The sequence below is a fragment of the Balearica regulorum genome, chromosome 2, assembly GCF_011004875.1.
Source record: "Balearica regulorum gibbericeps isolate bBalReg1 chromosome 2, bBalReg1.pri, whole genome shotgun sequence".
Lineage (NCBI taxonomy): Eukaryota > Metazoa > Chordata > Aves > Gruiformes > Gruidae > Balearica > Balearica regulorum.
In genome coordinates this window covers 78,446,363-78,469,169 of record NC_046185.1, presented here as the reverse complement: position 1 = coordinate 78,469,169, position 22,807 = coordinate 78,446,363, and the positions used below count along the sequence as shown (strand labels likewise).

The 22,807-nt window shown below is 43.3% G+C and overlaps 1 protein-coding gene across 4 annotated transcripts in view; it reads right to left on the bottom strand.

Moving 5' to 3' along the window:
• Nucleotides 1-22,207, bottom strand: part of TENT4A (terminal nucleotidyltransferase 4A) — a 68,277-nt gene extending 46,070 nt beyond the window's left edge. Inside the window, exons 1-3 of one of the 4 annotated variants that reach the window (XM_075744773.1) lie at nt 21,028-22,207; nt 1,447-1,570; nt 313-359 (exon numbers count right to left, since the gene is read on the bottom strand). In XM_075744773.1, coding sequence (XP_075600888.1) covers nt 313-359; nt 1,447-1,570; nt 21,028-21,854 — 998 coding nt within the window. In that variant the 5' untranslated portion in view covers nt 21,855-22,207. The remainder of the gene's footprint in view (nt 1-312; nt 360-1,446; nt 1,571-21,027) is intronic. The other 3 variants (XM_075744772.1, XM_075744776.1, XM_075744775.1) reach the window with 3 other exon arrangements.
• Between the last annotated feature and the right edge of the window lie 600 nt (nt 22,208-22,807).

Genomic DNA, 22,807 nt, shown 5'->3' with positions numbered 1-22,807 from the left:
TATGATCTTTACATAGGGAATACTAAACATTCACTGTGTCTTGAAAACAAAGAACCAAAGACTAACCCCAAACGCAAGGAAGAAAAGGTAATTCACCTAAGTGTCAGTAAGTACCTAGAAAAGTACAATGATATATCAAATACTTATCTCACATCTGTAAGTTCAAAAGCTCTTCCCTTTGTCACATAGGACATTAGGCTAAAATTCTACTGTAAGTTTGATAGGTTTACAAATTCCAGTCTAAATTCCCCTTTGAAATTTACCATTACTCTTAAAATACAACAAGCTTATATAAAGTAAATTATCACTTACCTGGTTGGAAGATAAAGCCCTGTACTAAAGCTGCCAAATATCTGGACCTGGAAAAAACCCACACCAGTGAAATATCTTGCAATTATGAATGCTCACTTAATTTTACTTTCACAAGACTTAAAGATTTTTCTGGATCTGTTAAGGATACAGCCCAGTAAAAAAGTTATTGAATTTACTTTACTACATACTCTGTTAAGCCTGTACAAATACACTTTCACTTATAGATGTAACTTTAGAGAAGATTGTGTGGGGTTTTTTAATCATTAAATGACTACCAATCCTGCTAGCAGCAGAGTCCTTTTCACTGTTTATTTCCAGTTCAACAGAAGTTATTACTAAGAAAAATCACAAGTGAGGACAAAGTAGATGAGCTTTACAGTATCTTCTGCTCAGTATTGTGGCCACAGCCCTCACACTTCATCATGGAAGGCTATGAAATCACAGTGGGTTGAAATGTTTTTCTGCATGTTAATGACAACACTATTACGTGGTAATCAGAAATGTGATGCTAAAAATACAGTTTACATTACATTCCTTTTGGATGTTTTTTTGTTTGAAGGAAACTTACTCTTGGGGTAATAAAGGGTTTGAAAAATACAACTTCAGTGCAAGTTATCTCAGGAAGTCAAGTCCAATTTTCCCATTAAAGCAGGGCTAAAGTAATTTCCCAAATGTCAAATTTGTGAAGAGTACAAAAAAAATCTGGGAGCTTTAACTGTTCTTTTGTAAAATATTTATATTTACAAATATCCACAGAGTCAGGACTCCTTGCAGAAATAGATACATAGGTAGTCAGTATCATTTAATATTCAAACTGAAGTTATGCAGAGACAGTCAATTTAATAAGCTTTTACTTTAAGAAATGCACTTAAAGTGGACAGTTCTTCACATCCCCAGTTCTCAAAATGAAAAAATTATCAATAGCCTTCATTAACCTGAAGTCTAGGTTTTAAACTTCCTCCACTTTTTAAAATAAACTGCCAAGTACTGCAAGAGCTGTGATATTAAGTCAATTGCCTTAATTTTGACATCTTATCTGTTCATTTCTAAAACATAGAAAGATAATAGCAAGGTTAAGTGAACAGAGCTCTACAATTTACTAGAGAAGCAAATCAACACTTAAATTACACTCACGTCAGCTGTAGGCCAAAGATCTTTGATGACTGTTTCTATTCTTTTCACCACTTCTCTTCTCATAGCTGCTTCTTCAGGACGAGGGGACATGAAGTCATAGAAGTCAATTATTTCTTCATGGAGTCTAAAGGAGAAAGTAGCATCAGTTCTAACGATGATTTAACTATTATGATATATTTCAACAAAAATAGGCCATAAGTTTAATTTAACATCATCATTTAACCAAGCGGTACTTTCAAGAAAGATGAATGTCAGAACAATTAGACTTTCATATGGGAAACTGAAGGATTTGGGATCTGGGACAGATACGTTCATACTTGATTTTCATGGCAGCACCTCACAGTAATCTCAACAATACCTACACATCAGCCCTTGTTACATTACCTAAATGCTGAAAATGTCAAGACACCAGACACAAAAACTAGTAGACATTTACTAACCTTCTTACTGGCTCAACAGTGAAGGTCAAATTCAAGGATTATTTTCTTTCAAAACCAAAGCATAGTCTTAAAAACTACGCAATGATCCAAATGTGAAGCAGGACAAGAAAAAAAAAATCTTCAAGTAGGTTTATTCTTCCAGGGGTTCTTAATTCTGCATAGGTGGAAGCTTACACAGACTTGGAAAAAGGCACTGGCATTAATGGTTTTTGTATAGGGCAATAAAAAGGGACACGTAAGTATTCCTTGACATGAAAATGTCCACTTTGACAAACAGGGATTCCTTTGACCATTCAAGCCCTTTATTAGCCATTCATGCATATAGGAAGTGACCTTCCAACTGAACTACTCAAAGTGAGAAGTGTTAAATATATTCTCAAGTGTAAAGCACATTAATATTAGTGTTACATGAGGAGTTCTGACACTGGATCTTTATACACCTGTTAAGTCCTTTTGTTTCCCGTCTCCCAATACTACAGAACACTCGCTGCCAAATTTGAAAGACCAATTCGAGTTTTCAGGTGAATGTTGTTTGCTTTCAACGGAAAGCCATCAAGCCATGCCAAGCAAAAAAATGCAAATCATTACTGCTGTGATATTTTACAAAGAATTTTTTGATGTTGACATATTTGTAAGATTTCTAATTCAAGAAATGTATCAATTCAACATTGTAGTGAGATCTAATTACTGTCCTTAAAAAAAAAAAACCACACCACAAACAAACAACCATGGTCAACCCTTAGTTAACACAGCCTTCCAAAAGGAAAATTTTACACATCTCTAGCAGAACTCTTAACTCTGAGACTTTCGCAACTCATTTTAGTAGAGAATTCGCACTGTAACAGATAGCCTCCAACAGACCATATGCCCAATTTTTAAGTGTCAGAATTCCTTTCAATACATGAAGAGATTTTAGCAGTAAAGCACAAAAATACTTCTAAAAAGCAACATATTTAGAATTACTGTTCGCCCTTTCTCTTATCGTAAACTGGGCCTGGATCCATAATTGAATATTTAACTACACAGCAGACTTAACTAAACATTTTAATTTGTTGATCAATCTAGCCGATTTCAAAAATTCAGAGCAAGACAGAAAATACAGACTAACATGCTACTTTTTTATTTTGTTTCTAGAAAATATGCTTTTATTTTCCCTAAGATGACAAGACCAATGAAGAAAATACTTGAATACACCTAACAGCAGTGGGGCCAAACTGAAGACTCCACATTGTCCTGCTTATAAAAATCAGCAGTAGCCAGATACAGGGTGAAAGCAAGAAAAGACAAAGCATTTATCCAACTCCCTTGCAGCAATCCTTCCAAGTGTCCAGTAATTTCATTTGGCATACTTTTGGGGTGGATCCTAACCATAATGTGTATTAGCTCGAAGGACTTTTCTTCCACTGATTTTTCCAGGTCTTTTTAGTCCATTTATGCTTTTGTAATTCATGGCATTCTATGAGAATTCAAGAATGCATCATAATACATAACTGCTTTATTTTAAACTGCTGCCTGTTAATGATTTTATCTAATGCTCTTTTTCTTGAGGAGGAAAAAGTTATTACTGGTAGTTCATCTCCAAATGAAACACTTCTGAGGCTCTCAATTCATATCCACTTGTCTCTATTCACAAACTCTTTTTCAGGCTAGCAATCCTCAGGATCAGGTCCAAAGTTTGATCACTGCTAACCTTCTTCAGTTTGTTTTCAGTTGCACCATGTTTTCTGACAGGTGGCCAGAAATGCACAGTCAATACATAATTACACCATTCAGTCCATGACACACATCTGTTTTCATTTTATCGTCCATATCTTTGCAAAAAAACCCCTGCTATTTGAGGATATCTGAACATACAGCTGCTCTTTAAAAGAAACCATTATAAAGGACCTTCAAGGTGTTTTCTGAACAATAACCACCGACATAAAGCCCGCCCACTGGGTATATTCAGCCAGAATTATTTTTCTTCAGATTCATGATTCCATATTTACTAGAATTTAATTTTATCAGCAATTTTATAACCTAATGGAGAATGAACTCCCACTGTGACTGTCTGCAGTCAGCTGTAGCTTTCTATTATCCTTTCTATCCTTTTCTCATTCATTTCTTCCCTCCAGGTATTTATGAATATATGAAGCAGAGCTGAGTAATTCTACTGGTAACCTTCCCTTATTATAAAGTAAATAATTTATTCTTTCCTTTGGTTACTTCTAAGCAGTTAACCCATAAGCCCAGCAAGTCTGTGACTGTTGAGTTTTTACAAAGTCTTCAGAAAAGAATCTCAGAAACATTCTTCTGAAAAAATCCAACAGTTCTGTGTTATCAGACTGGCCACATGAATAAGGATTAACAATGAATCCTTCAAGAAAATGAGACCTGCGAGACACAACTACCTTTAACAAAGCATGCACTGGCCCCTTTCTTTATGTTTAATCACACAAATAACTTCTGTTTTGTTATGGTATCAACCCCATCCAACTACTCCAGAAGATCCAGACATTCCTGGAAAAAAAATGTGTTTACAGTAGCCATCCCATATTAGGGTTAGGGAAGGAGGAGAATAGAAGGGATCACACTGTGGCCTCTACTATACACAGCACAGTCTTTCAAAAGCAGCCCCTGGTGTGTCAGCAAGGTCAGAAAAACAGCAAGCCCACAAGCACTCTCTCACTTCAATGCCCCACTGAGCTTCTGTTCAGATGATTAACACTGTTGCAATTCTTAATCACATCATGAAAAACTCAAAAGAATACCACCCATCACTAGTCTACATTTCCTTCCCTGATGTATTTTCTAAGTCAGCTTTCTACCTTGCACTGGCAAGGCAACACTTCATTTAATGCTTCAGTTTGCATGGGACAACAGCACAAGAGCTAAATAATCAAAAATCATTTAAAGTTCAAACCATATGATGTGGTTTCATGGTTAAGTTCCTCTGGAATTCTTCAGCATATACCACCAGACATGGCTGTACAACAGTTATTCTGCTGATGGATTTAAACATTCCTTACTGAAATTTAAAATGACAGTTGCCTGGAGTCAAAGAAAGCTCTGGTGAGAAGCCTCTTAAGCCCTTCTCTGACAAAAAGCAATGCAATTAGTTCACTTATTTTTTACTACATGATCTGACTTCTCCTGGGTGCCCTTTCACATCCCTCTGAGCCCTAGTGACTCTGGTAAGTCTCTCACTTTTGATGTGCAAGGTTTTTCAGGTTGTAAGGCACTTAGCAAACAGGTTCTCAAACCCTCAGTCTTAACAGACTTCTATTTTGTTTGCTCTTTCCAGTTTTCCTAAATTCAACAGCTTCTACTTCTCTGAGAACATCATTTTCCTGATCTACATCCCTCTGGAAAAGAATCAATGCTATCTTCAGAGTCAGCATATGACAACATGACCATCTTAATACAGCATTTTCAAGCATTTTACCCTTTTGGTTTCCTCCTGAAGAAGCTAGAAACTAGACAGTGAAAAGCTAGAGACTTTGTTCCCTCAAGTAAGCATCCTGTTTCTTTTCAACATCACATCTACATAAGCACATTAATTTATTCTAAAGGAACAGATAGAAAGATGACTGAATCATTTACATGGAACTTTTTTAAAACATATTCATTCTAGCAAGTAAAGAATGTTTTTCTAACTAAAAAGTCTAACACATCAGCCAAGAATCCTTAGCAAATAATAGATGCCGCAGTTAAAGCATGTGGGTCTAACACAAAAGGTGAGTATGAAAGGGAGGTAAGGAAATGAGGAGGCATAGACAGCATTTCAACAGAAGCTTTGTAGAAATAAAGGTTACAAATAATAGGATATGTTCTTTCAATGAAGTGTGAACTGTGAAACATGCCTGAGGACTGCACTGTCTCAAGATTAAATGGTGAAAGGCCCAGCAGCCACTGTGCATATTTCAAAAATCTCTTGAACTAAACCTTCACCTACAACTACTGTAAAGCACAATTGCACTATCATGGAAATGCAAGTGAAATCTTACACTACAACAATCAAATGCATTCAATAGTTGAAATCAGTGTTACAGTCTAAAAGTCAGGAACACAATTTAGCGAAATAAAGGAGAAAATATATATATATGATTGAAAGCAACAGTCTGCTCTGAGATACAGACTTTTTCCAGTATGATATAAGACTAAGACACATGCAAAAGTAGCAAAAATAGAACTATGATCAAGGAAATGAACTTACAATTCTTCTCTTCCCACCCCGCTCACAACACCTACCAAGTGCCTTTACTTTTTTTTTTATACTAGTCTTCTTCACTACCAGTAACACTCAGGTAATAGTGCTCCATGCAATGTTGTAGGCTTACAGATGACAGATACTCTGAAAACTAGTGCTACATTCAGAGACTGTACTGCCACACCAGATCAGTCTCATACTACTACGTTATTCAGATAACAATTATCTTTGTCACTGTAATTGTATGGAAAGCAGTAGAATCAAAGACTGGCAGAATAAAAAAAAAAACCTCTCAACTATATAGAACTTATGAATCAGAGTTGTGGAACGTTTTACAGGTAGGTACCCTAAATACTAAATTAAGTAAGAATCAAGCTTACTTTGCAAGTTAGCTACTAAGGAGAGAATGGAAGAAAAAAAGTACTTTTATTCTTATCCACAGAACTAAGAGAACAGTTTATAAAATATATTGTACCTTTTCCATGAGAGATAGTACTGTTCTTATTTCCTCTCTAAGCTTTCTCTTTGCCCCACACTCTTACAAGTCAGAGCCAGTCCTAATTTTAGGTTGAGTTTCTTGCCAATTAAATTTTACCTCTTAGGAGCACTTTGACAGTTCATGCACTCAAGAAACTGAGCTTGTTAGCTTGTTGGACTGATTCACACTGCAAGTTTCCAGACTTAAGTAACAGAATTTGTTTGCATTTTGGAAGAGAAAAAGAATCAAAACCTAATCTATTTTTGCAAAGTCTGTCAATTCAATAAAACTCAACCAATTACCTTATTAATGGCTGATTGTACTCTGAAAGAGCTGCATTACAAAAAACTAGAAAAGAAACTGATGCACCTCTCCAAGTTAATACATGGCAAAATAGATCTGCTACATAAGCTTCTGAACAGCTGTACATTTGTCCTGGGTTTTGGCTAGGATATAGTTAATTTTTGCAAGAAGCTAGGAGGGTCACAGCCAGGACAGCTGACCCAACCTAGCCAAAGTGGTATTCCATACCATGACTTCATGCTCAGTTTATAAGGGGCAAAACTGGCCAGGGAGGAGGGGCTAGACATCAGGCTCCATGCAATGAGCAAACTGCACTATCACCCACTTTGCATATTCTGTTACAAAGTACTGTTGTTCTTATTTTCCTCTCCCTTTGCCAGTAAACTGTCCTTACCTCAACCCACAAGTTTTACCTTTGTCTTCCAATTCTCCTCCCCATACCACCAGGGGGGGAAGTGAATGAATGAGCAGCCAAGTAGTACTCAGCTGCTGGCTGGGGCTAAACCACAACCATCCTTTTTGGCACCCAACACAGGGCACAAAGGGTTGATACAATGACAGAACTGACCAGAGCATGTTAAAACAAAGTTGCTATACACATTTATTATATTAAATAGTCACTGGTCACAATGGTGTTTTGTTTGTTCACATGGTTGTGTTAGTAAATCCTTACTTGCTGTAGGTATTCCCTGCAGCACTGTGTATCACCTCCAGGAGACAGGTCAGGATTCTCATTCTGCTGTACCGTGTGATATTGACTTATGATATAACAACATCTCTCGTCATGAGGTTAAGCTGGTATTTGTACGTGGCATTGCTGTCATGCCTGTATCTTGAACAGCATCTCTCAGAATTGATTAATAATCACACCCAATCTATGGAGAAGACATAGTGCAATACTTTCTCCCACTTTACCTCCCCTTTTTCCTTGAGGCTAGTTAGAACAGCTTTTGAGAATTTTGAATACTCTTGGGATATTCAAGGCAGCATGCTCTTATTGCTACATCTCCTGAATGTGTTTCAAGTCCTGTTTAGGGTTACAAAATTTTAAGAATACCACCCAGAGATCTGTCCTGAGGCTGGATAGTCATGGGAGGCACAGCATGTGGGAGAGTATGGGCAGTTACCTAGAGAACTTCTCACCTCCAATGGTTTGGAACTTCACTCCCAAACAACTACAGGACCCTGATGAAGTGACAGAATATTTGAAAGAAAAACGCTGTGGCTATTCCGAAGAGGCACAACTTACTGCACCGTGCTGGGTCCTGGCCAGCATCTACCAAACACTGCTCAACAGTAGGCAGCACCATGGAGGGGAAGAGGGGGAAAACAGACTGACAGGCACTGTGGCTACTCAAACCCCAGTGACAAGCAAAAAAAACTAACCTGTGCCCATATCACTCACCCCTATACACAAGAAGAAATACACACAAAAAAAATCAGTTCACTTAATAAGGGATGATGATGAACCAGGACCATCACAGGAAGAGACAGAACCAGAGGCAAGCACCCGATCCCTGTCCCCAAGTGACCTGTGAGATATGCAGAAACATTTCAGCTGTCATCCAGGCAAGCACATTGTCACATGGCTGCTCCAATGCTGGGACAGCAGATCCAGTAGCCTGGAATTAGAGGGTAAGGAGGCCAAGCAGTTGGGATCCCTGTCTAGAGAAGGGGGCATTGATAAGGCAATTGGAAAAGGGACAGAAGGCCTCAGCCTCTGAAGGCAACTCTTGCCAGGCATGAGGGAAAGATATCCCTTCAGTGAAGATCTTGTATGTCATCCAGGCAAGTGGACCACCATGGAGAGAGGTATCCAGTACCTGAGGGAATTAGTCATGCAGGAGATGGTTTATTATGACCTGGACAACAAGCAGTTACCCACAGATCCTGACAAAGTCCAGTGCACATGGCCCATGTGGCAGAAGTTTGCATGGAGCACACCATCATCACAGGCCAATTCACTGGCAGTAACAGACTGGAAAGGTGAAGAGGCACCAATGGTGGATGAAGTGGCTGGCCAACTCTGGCAATACAAAGAAAGTCTCTTCTCTCCCTTGTCTCAGCTGTGGAAGAACTGTCCCAAAAGGTCCAGCAACTCAAAGAGAATTTGTTCTATTCCCCACCTGTACGAATCAGTATCTCAGCCATTAGGAATAAGCAGTCCTCTCCTCAAGAGGAAGGATACAGAGGGTACACACCACTAGGCACCCTGTGGTTTTACCTATGTGAACTCAGAGAGAACATGAAGTGGGATGGAAAACCTACCTCGACCCTAGAGGCACAAGCATGTGAATTGCAAGGAGAAGCAATCACAACAGTGGGTTCTTCCAGGAAAAATGCCACTCCAGTTTCCAGCAGGTAGCCCTCCACACAGAATGGAAGGCCTGATCATACTTACAAGCCTCCTGGAGCCTCCAAGTCATTTTTGCAAGAAGTGAGCAGTGAATATGATGACCAGGATCAGAGGGGCCCTGCATCCAGCCAGGTGGAGGAGAGGAACAACCAGGTTTATTGGACTGTATGGATCCAATGGCCTGGCATGTCAGACCCACAAGAGTATAAGGCTCCAGTGGACACCGGTGCACAGCATGCTCTAATGCCATCAAGCCATGAAAGGGCAGAACCCATTTGTATTTCTGGAGTGACAGGGAGATCCCAACAGCTAACTGTACTGGAGGCCAAAGTGAGCCTAACCGGGAATGGGTGGCAGAAGCACCCCATTGCAACTGGCCCAGAGGCTCCATCCATCCTTGGCACATACTGCCTCAGAAAAGGGTATTTCAAGGACCCAAAAGGGTACTGGTGGGCTTTTGGCATAGCTGCCTTGGAGACAGAGGAAATTAAACAGCTGCCTACCTTGCCTGGTCTGTCAGAAGACCCTTCTGTTGTGGGGTTGCTGAGGGTCAAAGAACAACAGGTGCTGATTGCTACCACAATGCTGCACTAATGGCAATATCACACCAACTGAGACTCCCTGGTTCCCATCCACAAGCTGATTCATTGACTGGAGAGCCAGGGAATGATCAGCAGAACCCACTCACCCTTTAACAGTCCCTTATGGCCAGTGCGAAAGTCCAATGGCGAGTGGAGGCTGACAGTGGACTGTCATGACCTGAATGAAATCACGCTGCAGATGAGCGCTGCTGTGCTGGACATGCTAAAACTTCAATACAAACTGGAGTCAAAAGCAGCCAAGCAGTATGCCACAACTCATACCACAAATGTGTTTTTCTCAATCCCTTTGGCAGCAGAGTGCAGGCCACAGTTTGCTTTCACTTGGAAAGGCGTCCAGTACACCTGGAATTGACTGCCCCAGGGGTGGAAACACAGCCCCTTCATTTGCCATGGGCTGATCCAGACTGCACTGGAACAGGGTGAAGCCCTGGAGCACCTGCAATACATTGATGACATCATTGTATGGGGCAAAACAGCAGAGGAAGTCTCTGAGAAAGGGAAGAAAATAGTCTGGATCCTTCTGAATGCTGGTTTTGCCATAAAACAAAATATGGTCAAGGGACCTGCACAGGAGATCCAGTTTTTCAGAATAAAATGGCAAGATGGATGCTGTCAGATCCCAATGGATGTGATCAAGAAAATAACAGCTATGTCCCCACCAACTGACAAAAAGGAAACACAAGCTTTCTTGAGTGTTGTGGGTTTCTGGAATATGCATCTTCCAAACTACAGTCTCATTGTAAGCCCTCTCTATCAGGTGACCTGGAAGAAAAACAATTTCAAATGGGGCCCTGAGCAACAACAAGCTTTTGAATAAATTAAACAGGAAATAGTTCATGCAGCAGCCCTTGGGCCAGTGTGGGCTAAGCCAGATGTAAGAAATGTGCTCTACATCACAGCTGGGGAAAATGGCCCTACCTGAAGTCTCTGGCAGAAAGCACCAGGGGAGATTCGAGGTCGCCCTCTGGGGTTTTGGAGTCAGGGATACAGAAGATCTGAGGCCCGCTACACTCCAACAGAAAAGGAGATATTGGCAGCCTATGAAGGGGTTTGAGGTACTTCAGAAGTGATTGGTACTGAAGCACAGCTCCTCCTGACACCCTGACTGCTGGTGCTGGGCTTGGATGTTCAAAAGGAGGGTCCTCTCTACACACCATGCAATTGATGATACATGGGGTAAGTGGGTCACACTGATCACAGCAGCCTTGAATAGGTAACCCCAATCCACCAGGAATTCTGGAAGTGATCATGGACTGGCCAGAAGGCAAAGATTTTGGGATATTGCCAGAGGGGGAGGTGACGCAAGCTGAAGAGGCCCCCCTGTATAATAACCTGCCAGAAAATGAGAAGCCATACACCCCGTTCACTGATGGGTCCTGTTGCACTGTAGGAAAGCATCAGAAGTGAAAGGCTGCTGTATGGAGTCCTACAGGACAAGTTGCAGAAGCTGCTGACAGAGAAGGTGAAATGAGTCAGTTTGTGGAAGTGAAAGCCATCCAGCTGGCTTTAGATATTGCTGACAGAGAAAGGTGGCCACTACCTCTATACTGACTCATGGATGGTGGCCAATGCCCTGTGGGGGTGGTTAACAGCAGTGGAAGCGGAGCAACTGGCAACGCAGAGGCAAACCCACCTGGGCTGCCCCACTGTGACAAGATATTGCTGCCCAGCTAGAGTAGCTGGTTGTAAAGGTGTGTCACATAGATGTCCACATACCCAAGAGTCAGGCCACTGAGGAACATCAAAACAACCAGCAGGTGGATCAGGTTGCTAAGATTGAAGTGGCTCAGGTAGATCCAGACTGGCAACATAAGGGTGAATTATATATAGCTCAGTGGGCCCATGACACCTCAGGCCATCAAAGAAGAGATGCAACCTATAGAGGGGCTCGTGATCAATGGGTGGACTTAACCATGGACACTATTGCACAGGTCATCCATTAATGTGAAACATGCATTGCAATTAAACAACCCAAGTGGGTAATCACACTCCCACAAACCTACCAAGGCAAGAGCCATATGCCTACAATGGTGGAAGCATCCACTGTGTGGCTGGAAACATATCCTGTGGCCCATGCCACTGCCCAGAACACTACCCTGGGTCTTGAAAAGCAAGTCTTGTGGTGACATGGCACCCCAGAAAGAACTGAGTCAGACAACAGGACTCATTTCTGAAACAACCTCATAGACACCTGGGCCAAAGAGCATGGCATTGCATGGGTGTGTCACATCCCTTGCCATGCACCAGCCTCTGGGAAAATCAAACAATACAATGGACTGCTAAAGACTACCCTGAGAGCAATGGGTGGTGGGACCTTCAAACACGGGGATACACATTTAGCAAAGGCCACTTGGTTAGTTAACACTAGAGGACCTACCAATCAAGCTGGCCCTACCCAATCAAAACTTCCATATACTATAGAAAGCAATAAAGTCCCTGTAGTACACATGAAGAATGTATTAGGGAAGACAGTCTGGGTTAGCTCTGCTTCAGGCAAAAGCAAACCCATCTGCAGGATTGTTTTTGCTCAAGAACCTGGGTGCACTTGGTGGGTGATGCAGAATGAAGGAGCAACTTGATGTATACCTCAAGGGGATCTGATTTTGGGTGGGAATAACCAATGATTTTAACTGTATGATGTTAATTGCTAAATAACTCTGCTATTTATGTCATCCCCACTATGGTTGCTACATGCCCTATCAATGGTATTACAGTAGAATCACCCAAATTAATGATGAACTTTCATGAAACTGAGCAAAATGCCGCGATGAAGGAACTAAAACTGGCTTCAGCAACCAGCACTCAGTGACTTCCTTGAAATTGACATCTTCAACCCACAGTCCGTGGGGATGGGCCATGCCAGATATACCAGCTGCGAGCTCCAGATGCAGCATGCAACAATCCAACAGCACATACCATATCTCCTGCCCTGAAAGACTGTTATGACAGATGGAGCCCAAAGTCATGGATTAAATGAACTCAACAGGCATTTTAGAGTGACAGCCCATGGACTAAGGGAACAATATCTGCCTATACATGTAAGACAAGAAAAGCGGTGGTGATTAATTGGAAAGTGTAGGATCTGGGCATGATGTAGACAGTATAGCATAAGGGGTGGATAATGTCCTGTTTGTTGGCTAGAACAGAGTTAATTTTCACAAGAAGCTAGGAGGGTCACAGCCAGGACAGCTGACCCAACCTAGCCAAAGCGGTATTCCATACCATGACTTCACGCTCAGTTTATAAGGGGCAAAACTGGCCAGGGAGGAGGGGCTGGGCATTGGGTTCCAGGCAGTGAGCAAACTGCACTATGTACCACCCACTTTGTATACTCTTTTATAAATATTGTTGTTCTTATTTTCCTCTTCCTTTGTTGTCCCAATAAACTGTCCCTATCCCAACCCACAAGTTTTACCTTTTTCTTCCAATTCTCCTCCCATTCCAATGGGGCAGGGCGGGGGGGATGTGATACACACAGACAGTGAGCAAGCAGCTGCATGGTGCTAAACCACAACATTACTCCTGACTTAGGCTGCTGGACTTACCACCACCATCAAGAAAACATCACATAATTATTTTGTTGCATCAGTGAAGGAGCAAACCATATGTTAAACCTTGGAACCAAATCAGCAAGCTCGCTATGCCAATAGAACCGCTAAACACTGAAATTCCTGTCTTAATACTATTCTTTTCAAATGCCCAAAGATAGCAAATGATTAACATCCCAGACAAGTCAGAAAGGTTGCAACAGCAGAAACACATTAGTGATGAGCGACTAATTATGCCCATGTAGATCAGGTATGCATTACACCAGGTTATGCACTGAAACGTTTAAGAGAAGCAACTCTTGACATAACCTGGAGCAGCAGTAATTCAAAATGCATCCATTAAAGCACCACCACCAGCAAAGCCTGCACATTTAAAGTCAGTGTATCTGCAAGGCTACAAAAGCTAGAAAAGCCTTTTCTGGATTTAAGTACTGCTGCAGCTGACCATATAAAAGAGGAAGCTTCTTAATTTAAGAATCTCAACCAGAAGAATAAGGTGTTTCAGAGACTATTAAAGATACCACACTGGTTGTTTAGCAAAAGCATGCATCACTAATCAGATTTTAGGGAAAAAAGAGCTTCTACCACCTTGTCACAGGATTCCATCAGAAGATGACTTCAGAAACCCTGAAGTCATGTACAAAGCAGGGAAAGAGGATTGGAAGATTAAGGATATCAAAAAGGATTATGAGGAACCATTTAATTAGATGCAAACCTATGCTTGAGAAAGGATAAACTAGCTCAGGAGCCCAAAAACCTGCTTCTATTAAGTGAATTAAGTGATCACAATGCATGACAAGTAGAGAAGCTAGTTGCTTTCTGTGAGTTTTTTTGTTTGTGGGTTTGGGTTTTGGGGTTTTTTTTGTTTTGTTTTGTTTTTAAATCCCTCAGAGGTTCCCCTGATCCCTAACTATATGGGGAGAACTTGTCCCAAACCAACTTTTTGGTAGAAAATACTTCGCAGAGAAATCTATTCTTGATAATTTGGTATTCACCAAAAGCAGCACTCACTTGATACTGCATTTGTAGCAGAAGAACATTAAGCAGCAATCTTTCTTTTTTTTTAATTTAGAAGCATTAGTTTTGACATTCATAATAGTCAAACTAGTCAAAAGCAGAATCAATGCAACACATGAATAGTTATGACTATATGAAGATGTCAACATATCTTTTGCAAATGGAAGTAGTGTCTTAAAGAAAACCATTAGGAATTATTTGCAAGAATCAGTGAACCACAAAGGAAATCCTGTTATCTACTTGAATTTCCAAACAGCATTTGATAATGATCCCACACGTCCTTATGAAGAAACTAAGCGGACACGGGATGAGAAGGGATACCTTTGTGTAGATAAAGAACTGTTTTAAGCAGAAAGCAAGCAGCTGGAACTCTTAGTTTCTATATTAAAGAAAGGTCCCTAGAGAAGTCCCAAAGTGCCTCATGCTAGCAAACATCCTCATAAGTGATCTGGCAAGTGGACAAACAGTAAAGCAGAAAAGTCTGAGGCTGCAAGGCTATCTAGAATAAGCCAGCTCAAGAACCGCAGATAGACATTAAAATGCAGACTGCACAATAAAGTAGCAGTCTTGAGACTGCTAGTATTGAGATAGAAAAAATATAAGCACAGAGGCATATGAGAAAATTCTATCTTTACAAAGATGCAATGAGGGGCTCTGTACCAGCTCTAAACACTGAGAATCAAGATCTTTAAATAAGAATTCTGTTAAAAGGTCTGTTCAAAACTCAGTAGCCAGAAAGAACAGGCAAGTCTCATGTTAGTAATCAGGAAACAAAGTACAAGATGGAACAAGATAGCCCAAGATGTAGGAATACTGTGACACTATCACACACAGGTCTGGTTTATCCAAGTCCCAAAGATACAACAGAACTGTAAAGCACACAGAGGTGATAAACATCCAGAGGCAGGAAACAGCTTCAACAGAAGGAATGATTAAATAGACTAGAAAATACACAACTGTCAGGTCATTCAACTTTCCCCTTCCCTCTTTCAAGTCAGCTGCAAAGACCACTCATGGACTGCCTCATTAATGCACAGACCTGTGGCTGGCAGCAACTACAACCCTAGTAACAGCCTCAGGACAAAAAAAACCCTGGATCTTTATATAATGCATAGCTTAACTGAGGAACACCTTGCCACAGGACACTGCTGATCCCAGAAGCTCATACCAGCTCGAGATGAGACAAACTGACACATAAAACACACAAGTTTAACAATGCACTGCCTGTAGCCCAGGTAGTCTGAGAACCACAGATCATTTAAATCTGAGAGATTATTCCAGGAAATATCACCACAGGCTCATGTTGATATATTCTTCTCCCAACATTTGGCATTGGCCTCTAATGGTCTCACTCAGTACAGCTGTTTATGTTCCTAGTGCCAATTATCTCTACTGCCAAAACCTAACAACTGTGAAAAGCATCATGAAGCTGATGCCAGGATTAAACTGCTCCAAACATGTCCCATTCTCCTTTACACACAGATGCGAGCACCTGTCATGCAAAGCCTTCACATGTTTTACTACCGTAGCTCACCCTTTCTGACTGACCTCTGGTACTATGTTCTCTATCAAGTCTACTGCTGCCAAAATATTCCTTTCATTCAATTACTGAAAGCATCAGTCTCTAACTTTACATTAGGCATCCACCTTGCAAGGAAACTTTGAGCTTTACCTACTCAACTCAGTCGACCACAAAAAAAGAGATGTTCTGTTCTTTTGACAATTCATTCAACAGCTACTCTTGAACTCTGCTGCCTACCAACCTTTAGGCATGAAAACAATCTGTTCAACCACATTCCGATGCTCTCTCAAGTCTCTCTCCAGAAATTTACTATAACAAGCAACTACTCCCACCCTCTTCCTTGCATACTACAGTACATACTGCCTAGTGCTGCCCTGATCCTAAAACCAGATGAAACAAGAATAAAGTGTACATTGCCAGCACTGCCTGCCTCTTACATTAAGACCTTCACTACAGGTATCCACCTAACATTGCAGATAACAGACACTAAGGATTTACAGTAGTGCGGATGAAGCATAGCAGACTGCGTTGATTCTTTATAAGAAGGTATTAGAGCAAGACAGCACTGTTAAGTATGGGGAGGAGTTTGAATACCACCACTGGTAAATCCTTAAAGCCCTTACAAGTGCTGGACACCCCAGTGTAGACAGTAAAGGCTTCACAGAGCTACCAAAGTCTGCACTTTTTCAGCTCAGCCAAAATACAAGAAAATAAAATTTGCAAAAGGGGCTGACTGTGGCATCCCTACACATTAATTTGCATTTTCCAGCTCTGACAGCAGCGTAAGCAGCAGCAAGGGTTGACAAACATGGAACCAGAGCTATGGAAGGTTCTGAATGCAATGCATTTTTAATAGCACATTGCACAAAACCCAGTAATTAAATTTATCTTGGTCACCAAAGTTCGGCAATACATCATAAACATGAAAAACCCAGTAAGACTGGAATTAGAAACACTTCAGCATACAGCTGAAGGAATAAAAAACCTAATATATATATATACACACTTATATATAGTAACACCACCACATCTGAGTAGCTACAGAAACAAATCTCCGGACATCACTTTCGGTACACTATCCTTCAGCTGCAAACTGGTGAACACTGAAGCAAGTTTTCCAAGGAAGCATCGTCATAAGCTTACCTTGCTTATGAGAACTCTTCCCAGGTTATTTATGGTCACCAGACAATGCTGGCCTGAATCCTTCTTCAGCCTAAGCAAATGTGGAGATGTTTGTGCTCTGCAACAGAACTTCTGTGTCATTATCAAGAGACAGCTAAAGACAACAGGTATGGAGGGGGGGAAAATGAATGCAATAAGTTGTCAGATGCTATGCAACACTAATTAATCCAGGCAGAGCATTATTCTGACATATCATAACACTTCTGGTATCCACACTAATCCTCAACAAGCCAGTTCTGCGGTTTCTACACAGCACTGTAATGTACCAAGCAGATATGTCCGGTATTTCAGCACTAATCTCATTCAACATCTACAATTAATCTAAATAATTAGTTGAAAGTATTAAGCAGAACAGGCTCATATTCTTAAAAATGCCTTAATTCATCATTCAATGTTAAATTCATAATAAGAAGCAAAATAATTCAGATATGATTTTATACTATCTATAAGCTATTAGCTACATCTTAAGAGAAAGTGCCCTGTTAGCTGTGTACCCAAGCAATGTAAACCTAGCAGCAGAGTCCTTCGTAAAAAGTTTAGAATAGTTTGATTCCATATTTTGAAACAAAATTCCAACACTTTATATATATAAAAATACTGACTTTACAAGAACAGAAAGTATTACTTTGATGTACAAAGAAGGCAGACCCTAAGATGCTAGATATAGTTTAAAACCACTTGAGAGGATGCTTTACAGTAGCAAGAAACCACATGTAGTCCTGAACATCAGTCAACAGTTAAGTTAACCTCATAATATTAAAGGACACTTATCTGCATTGCATATGAAACCAATCATTTTGCCATCTGTACTCCTAAACTAAACCCAGGCATTTAAGAATTTACACTGTTGCTATACTAATCACTCTGTTGAAGCACTGGAATAAACATGGCTTCATTCACCTCACTCCTTACCTTTCAAAAATCTGGAAAAAGATGACACAAGTCAATCTATGGCATCCTAAAGCTATGCTTTAGGATGAAATCTAATCAAGCATGGCTATTCTCACCTGTGTTTTATGAGAAGGAGGATTTCCTTTACAACACAAAGATTGGCATGCTGCTGTCAGAAGGTGGTAAAAGCAATAGGTATAAGTCCACTAGAGAAAAGGAATGCTGTACGTAAAACAGAGCAAAACACAGCCTTTACAACATAAAGCATTCCTAAACATCATCACACCTACCATCACAAAGCCACTGAATATGATCCATTTGAAACAAACGGTGACTTGCACTGCTACAGATCATCTCCAGCTCTGAATGAGAAAGCTGAGAGAGCACAGTACTATTTGAAAGCATGCAGGCATTTCATCAAAAGTGCAGCCTGGGAGAGGGCAGAGAGATTACCCTTCTTAGTCTGTTACCAAAAGATAATACAATAACACTGGGAGCTACTGCATATCACTGGGAAATTTCAGCATCTTGTAGAAAAACATTCTGCAGAGAACAATATCCATGGCAGAGTAAGCTCTAACCTTCATGCGTAATATGACCATAAGAGCATCTATAATCAAGTCATTCTTCCAATAATGTATGTCCAAAGCAGACTGCAACCAAAAATTTTAAGAATCACACTTTCTTACAGTCGCATACACCAGTTTGACACCACTGAAGATGCTCTGTCAAGACCACCACAGTTATGGAAGCGGACTGGGCTGACAGTTCTAAGTAACACCAGGCAACAAATCAGGAACATAAAGGATCCAGAAGAAACTTCTGTAGGGATCTGTTCCACCCCAGTCTTTCCAATGCATTTTTATTTGAACAGCCAAACAACACACCAGCCTGGCTTCAGGAAGATTAAGTTAAACTCACCAGTAGTCAGGAATTACTGCAGAAGATTGCCACTTAATCAGTGACAATATTTTTGTTATTTCCATCATCTAAGTATTTATAACACCAAACAGAAAATTGTTTTGGAATACACGTTTGTCCAAGATTCACCCTGGGTAACAGAACTCAAAGTTTAAATATGAAAAGCAGTTTCTGCCTTAAGTCTATGGTTTCAACTTCCATGCTCTCCTTCAGCACTAGTTCCCTGCTACTCTAAGGAAAGCTAGAACATGCTGTAGTTACTGGTGTCTCACTCCTAGTATCAGGTCTCACTGTAGTAATACAGATACTTGACAAGATCAGGAAATGCAGCTTCCAATTTCAAAGATATTTAGCCAAGAATTTGTTATTAATGCATCAGCAAAAGAACAACCTGTATTATGGAACTGAATAGTGCAACTGAAGCTAGGCTAAACAGTTTTCTTGTGTATGGATTCTCTATAAACTTATAGATGAAAAATGGCATAACCTTTATTAAAGGAAAGCCAACAGAAAACAAAAGGGTAGGAGATGAAAGACAAGGATACGTGATTGCCATAGGTGGTGTTGCCCAACAGCTAGAGGCACCTGCAGTGCCTGGATTTGATTCCCAGGTTTGCCACAGACCTGCTGCATGACCTCGGGCAGCTCCCTCATCCACCTGCCTGGAGAGCTACGTCAGCAACGCTGACTTGTCTTACACAGGTAAATTAAAATGTTAACTCAGTGTTCTACTGCATCTCTATGGAAATAAAACAAAGAAATTCAGACTATTTTTAAGACACTATGGGAATTTTAGACATATATCTTATTAGTACAGGACCCAAAGCTCCTAGCATGACACCTCTTAAACATCGACATCTTAGCTTTGTGTAAGCAATTTTCATTTTTGGCCAGTTTGGAATTTAAAAGCAGTAGTCACAAGTCTTGTCCTCCCAGGGGGGGCTATGGTTTGCAAAAACTAAACTTTAGAAACATCTTTTAACACTTCTGGATAACTAGTGTACTCAATACCTGATAGCACCACCCAAAAGAGAAAAGGAAGACATTGCCCTGAAGTTAATTTCTCACTTAAACTTCTCCAGCTCTGAAAGTGCACTCTGCTATCTTTATCTATTTCCCTCTACAAACATGCAGTGCCTTTACTCCATGGACATCCAAGGGCCTTGAATTTTAAGAGTTCCAAGAAACTATTTTTCAAATGACATCAAAAATCTGCTATGGTCAATCAATGCAGCTAGCACTTTTTCCATTAATAAAATAACCTTAACATTAGAAAGCAACAATTCCCCTTGACTGAGTGAAATCTGACAGCTGAAATACAGAAATCTCAGGGAACACCCCAGAGGTGCTTTGTTCAAGTTTAGTCCCTTCTACATGCTGATCAGACCAAACTGAATACTCAGCCTTACTAACTATCCATTTATATGAGAAAGTTATGGCCTCAGAATAGGATACGCTTCATAAAAGCATTCTCTTTAGAAAACCATGACTTCAGTTCAGATATTGGCTGGCTCAACCTATTCTAGAGCTACAATGTTTCCCTTAAAAATGTTCTAAGACCATGCTGACTTTCATGCTTATTTCAGCCAGAACTGGGCACTTCCCTTTCAACTGATGCTCCTAACACTCCCCAAAGTAACCAGTCTACTACAGCCTAGGCAGAGGCATTTAAAAATTAGTGCAAGGGTTTTCTTTGGGCTCCTCTGAACTGAAGCCTTCCAGTTCCCCCTTAGAATCAGAATTGAGCCCCAGTACCTTTGACAAGCCTCCCCCACCCATCTTTGCTTTAATTATTGTAGGTGCCTTTTGATAGTGGCCTGACAACTTCACCTCTCCACTTACTACAAGGCAAGGCCTAACCCCCTGCATCTATGGGTTCCCAGGCCCTGTCTGTATCACTGCTTCAGCCAGGACCCACCCAGCCAGCACAGACCAAGGTGATTTAGGAAATAACACGGTTTTGCACCCCACCATCCCCTATCATCAACCCCACTGCCGCAGCCAGCTCCAGAGGAGTTTGTGTGACCCCCCCCAACCCACCCACCCCCGTGCCCAGAGGGGCCGCAGGAGAAGCTGCCGAGGTCCCCTTTATCTCTGGGGCTACAGCAGCCCCAGGGGCCCCGGCTGCTCACCCCTGCACGCCCGGGCTGTATTTCCTGGTCTTCCAGGGTGTGCCGGGGCTCTGCAGTGCTGGCTGAGGCGGCTGCCGCTGCTGGTGGGGGGAGTTGTTGATGGCGACGCCGCGGCTGCCGGAGAGCAGGTAATTCATCCCATAGGTGCTGGCTTTATTCTCTCGTTTCCTACGGCCCGGGTGGTACTGGTGCTGCTGGGGAGACGCCGGCGGCGGCGGGTGGGGACTCCGCGCCAGGTGCGGGGGCTGGTGGTGCCCGTTCACACCGTTCACTTTGTTCTCGTGGAAATTAAAAAACTCCCCGGGTCCGGCCCCGCTGCCCAGCAGCCCGGGAGGAGCCACCGTTGCCGCCCGGGGGCCGCAGGAGGAAGAGGAGGAGCCGCCGCCTCCGCCGCCGCTGCACGATCCCGAGGAGGAAAAGCCGGGGCTCTCGGTGCCGGACTCCACCGACGAGCAGGAGGACGAGGAAGACACGGAAGGCGACTTCTGCAGCCGCCGCCCTCCCTCGCCGCCGCCGTTCACCGCCGCGGGGCCGGCAGTGGCAGCGGGAACCAGTCCGGTCAGCAGGGCCGGAGGGGAAGGTGAAGGCGAAGGCGGCGAGGAAGAGGAGCAGCAGGCGCCGCCGCCGGGCGCCCCGAGCCGCACGCAGCTGTGGCCGCGGGGCGGGGAGGCGGCGGAGTCCAGCGCCGGGGAGTTAAGGCAGAGGTAGTGCGGGAAGCTGGCGCCGCCCCGGCCCCCCACGCCCTGCGAGGTCTCCCAGATCTGCATCCACAGCGCATTCGCGGGGCCTTTCTGCTCGGGCTGGATCCAGGCCACGCGGGGATCCATCCACGCCCGCCCGCCTCCGACCCTCACGGCCCGGCCAGAGCGCCGCGCCGCCGCCCGCTCACCGCCCGCCGCGCACTCCCTCGCCTCAGCGCGCCGGCCCCGGCAGCGGCGCTAGACGCGGGCCGGGAGCAGCGGCATGTGTCGCGGGGAGGAGGGAGGGCGGCGGGAGGCGGGAGGGGCAGAGCCAGGCGAGGCGAGCGCGGCTCGGGAGGAGCGGAGGCGGCGCAAACTGTACCCGGCCCGGCGCTGCCCGGAGCGCTCCCCTCGCCGTTCCAATGTGGCGTCCCCCTCGCCAGGGCCAGAAGCAGCACTGCGCATGCCCCGCAGATTTTAAACCTTCACCGGAGACGGCCGCCCTGGCAACCGCACATGCGCGCTGGCCAACCCGGGGGGAGGGGCCAGGCCCGCCGAGACCGGTGGGAAGGGGGAGGGAGAAGGACGTTCGGAAGGCTTCCCTCGCTCCGGCGCGTTCGGTCTCCTGCGCATGCGCCTCCGGGGGACGTCGGAAGGGTTCGTAAGCCTTCGGGCGGGAGGAGGGGGTTTGGCGTCTGTCGCGCCTGCGTGGAGCGGCCCTTCTTCACCCCGGCTGCGCCTGACGAGGCGGCCCTGGGTCTGAGCGCCGCCGGACAGGGAGAAGGGGAGGCAGCGCTGCCGTCAGGCGCTGCGAGCTTGGCCTCTGCTGGCGGGAGCCCGTGGGAGGCCGCGGCCGTTAGCGGCTAGAGAAGCCGCGGTGCGGGGCAGCAGCCAGCCGCGGCCCAGCGACGGTTTTCTACAAGCACCGCGTTGTCTCCTTCCCTGCCGGGGCTTATGTCTGAGGAGAGGTGTAGCCCTGTTCCCACAGAAATAAAAAGGTGAATTTTGAGGAGTAGCGGAGATGACAAGCGAGTACAGGCAGACCTACTTCTAGAGGGGCTGAATGGTGGGGGCTGAGCGGGGCCCTGCTGACCCCCTGG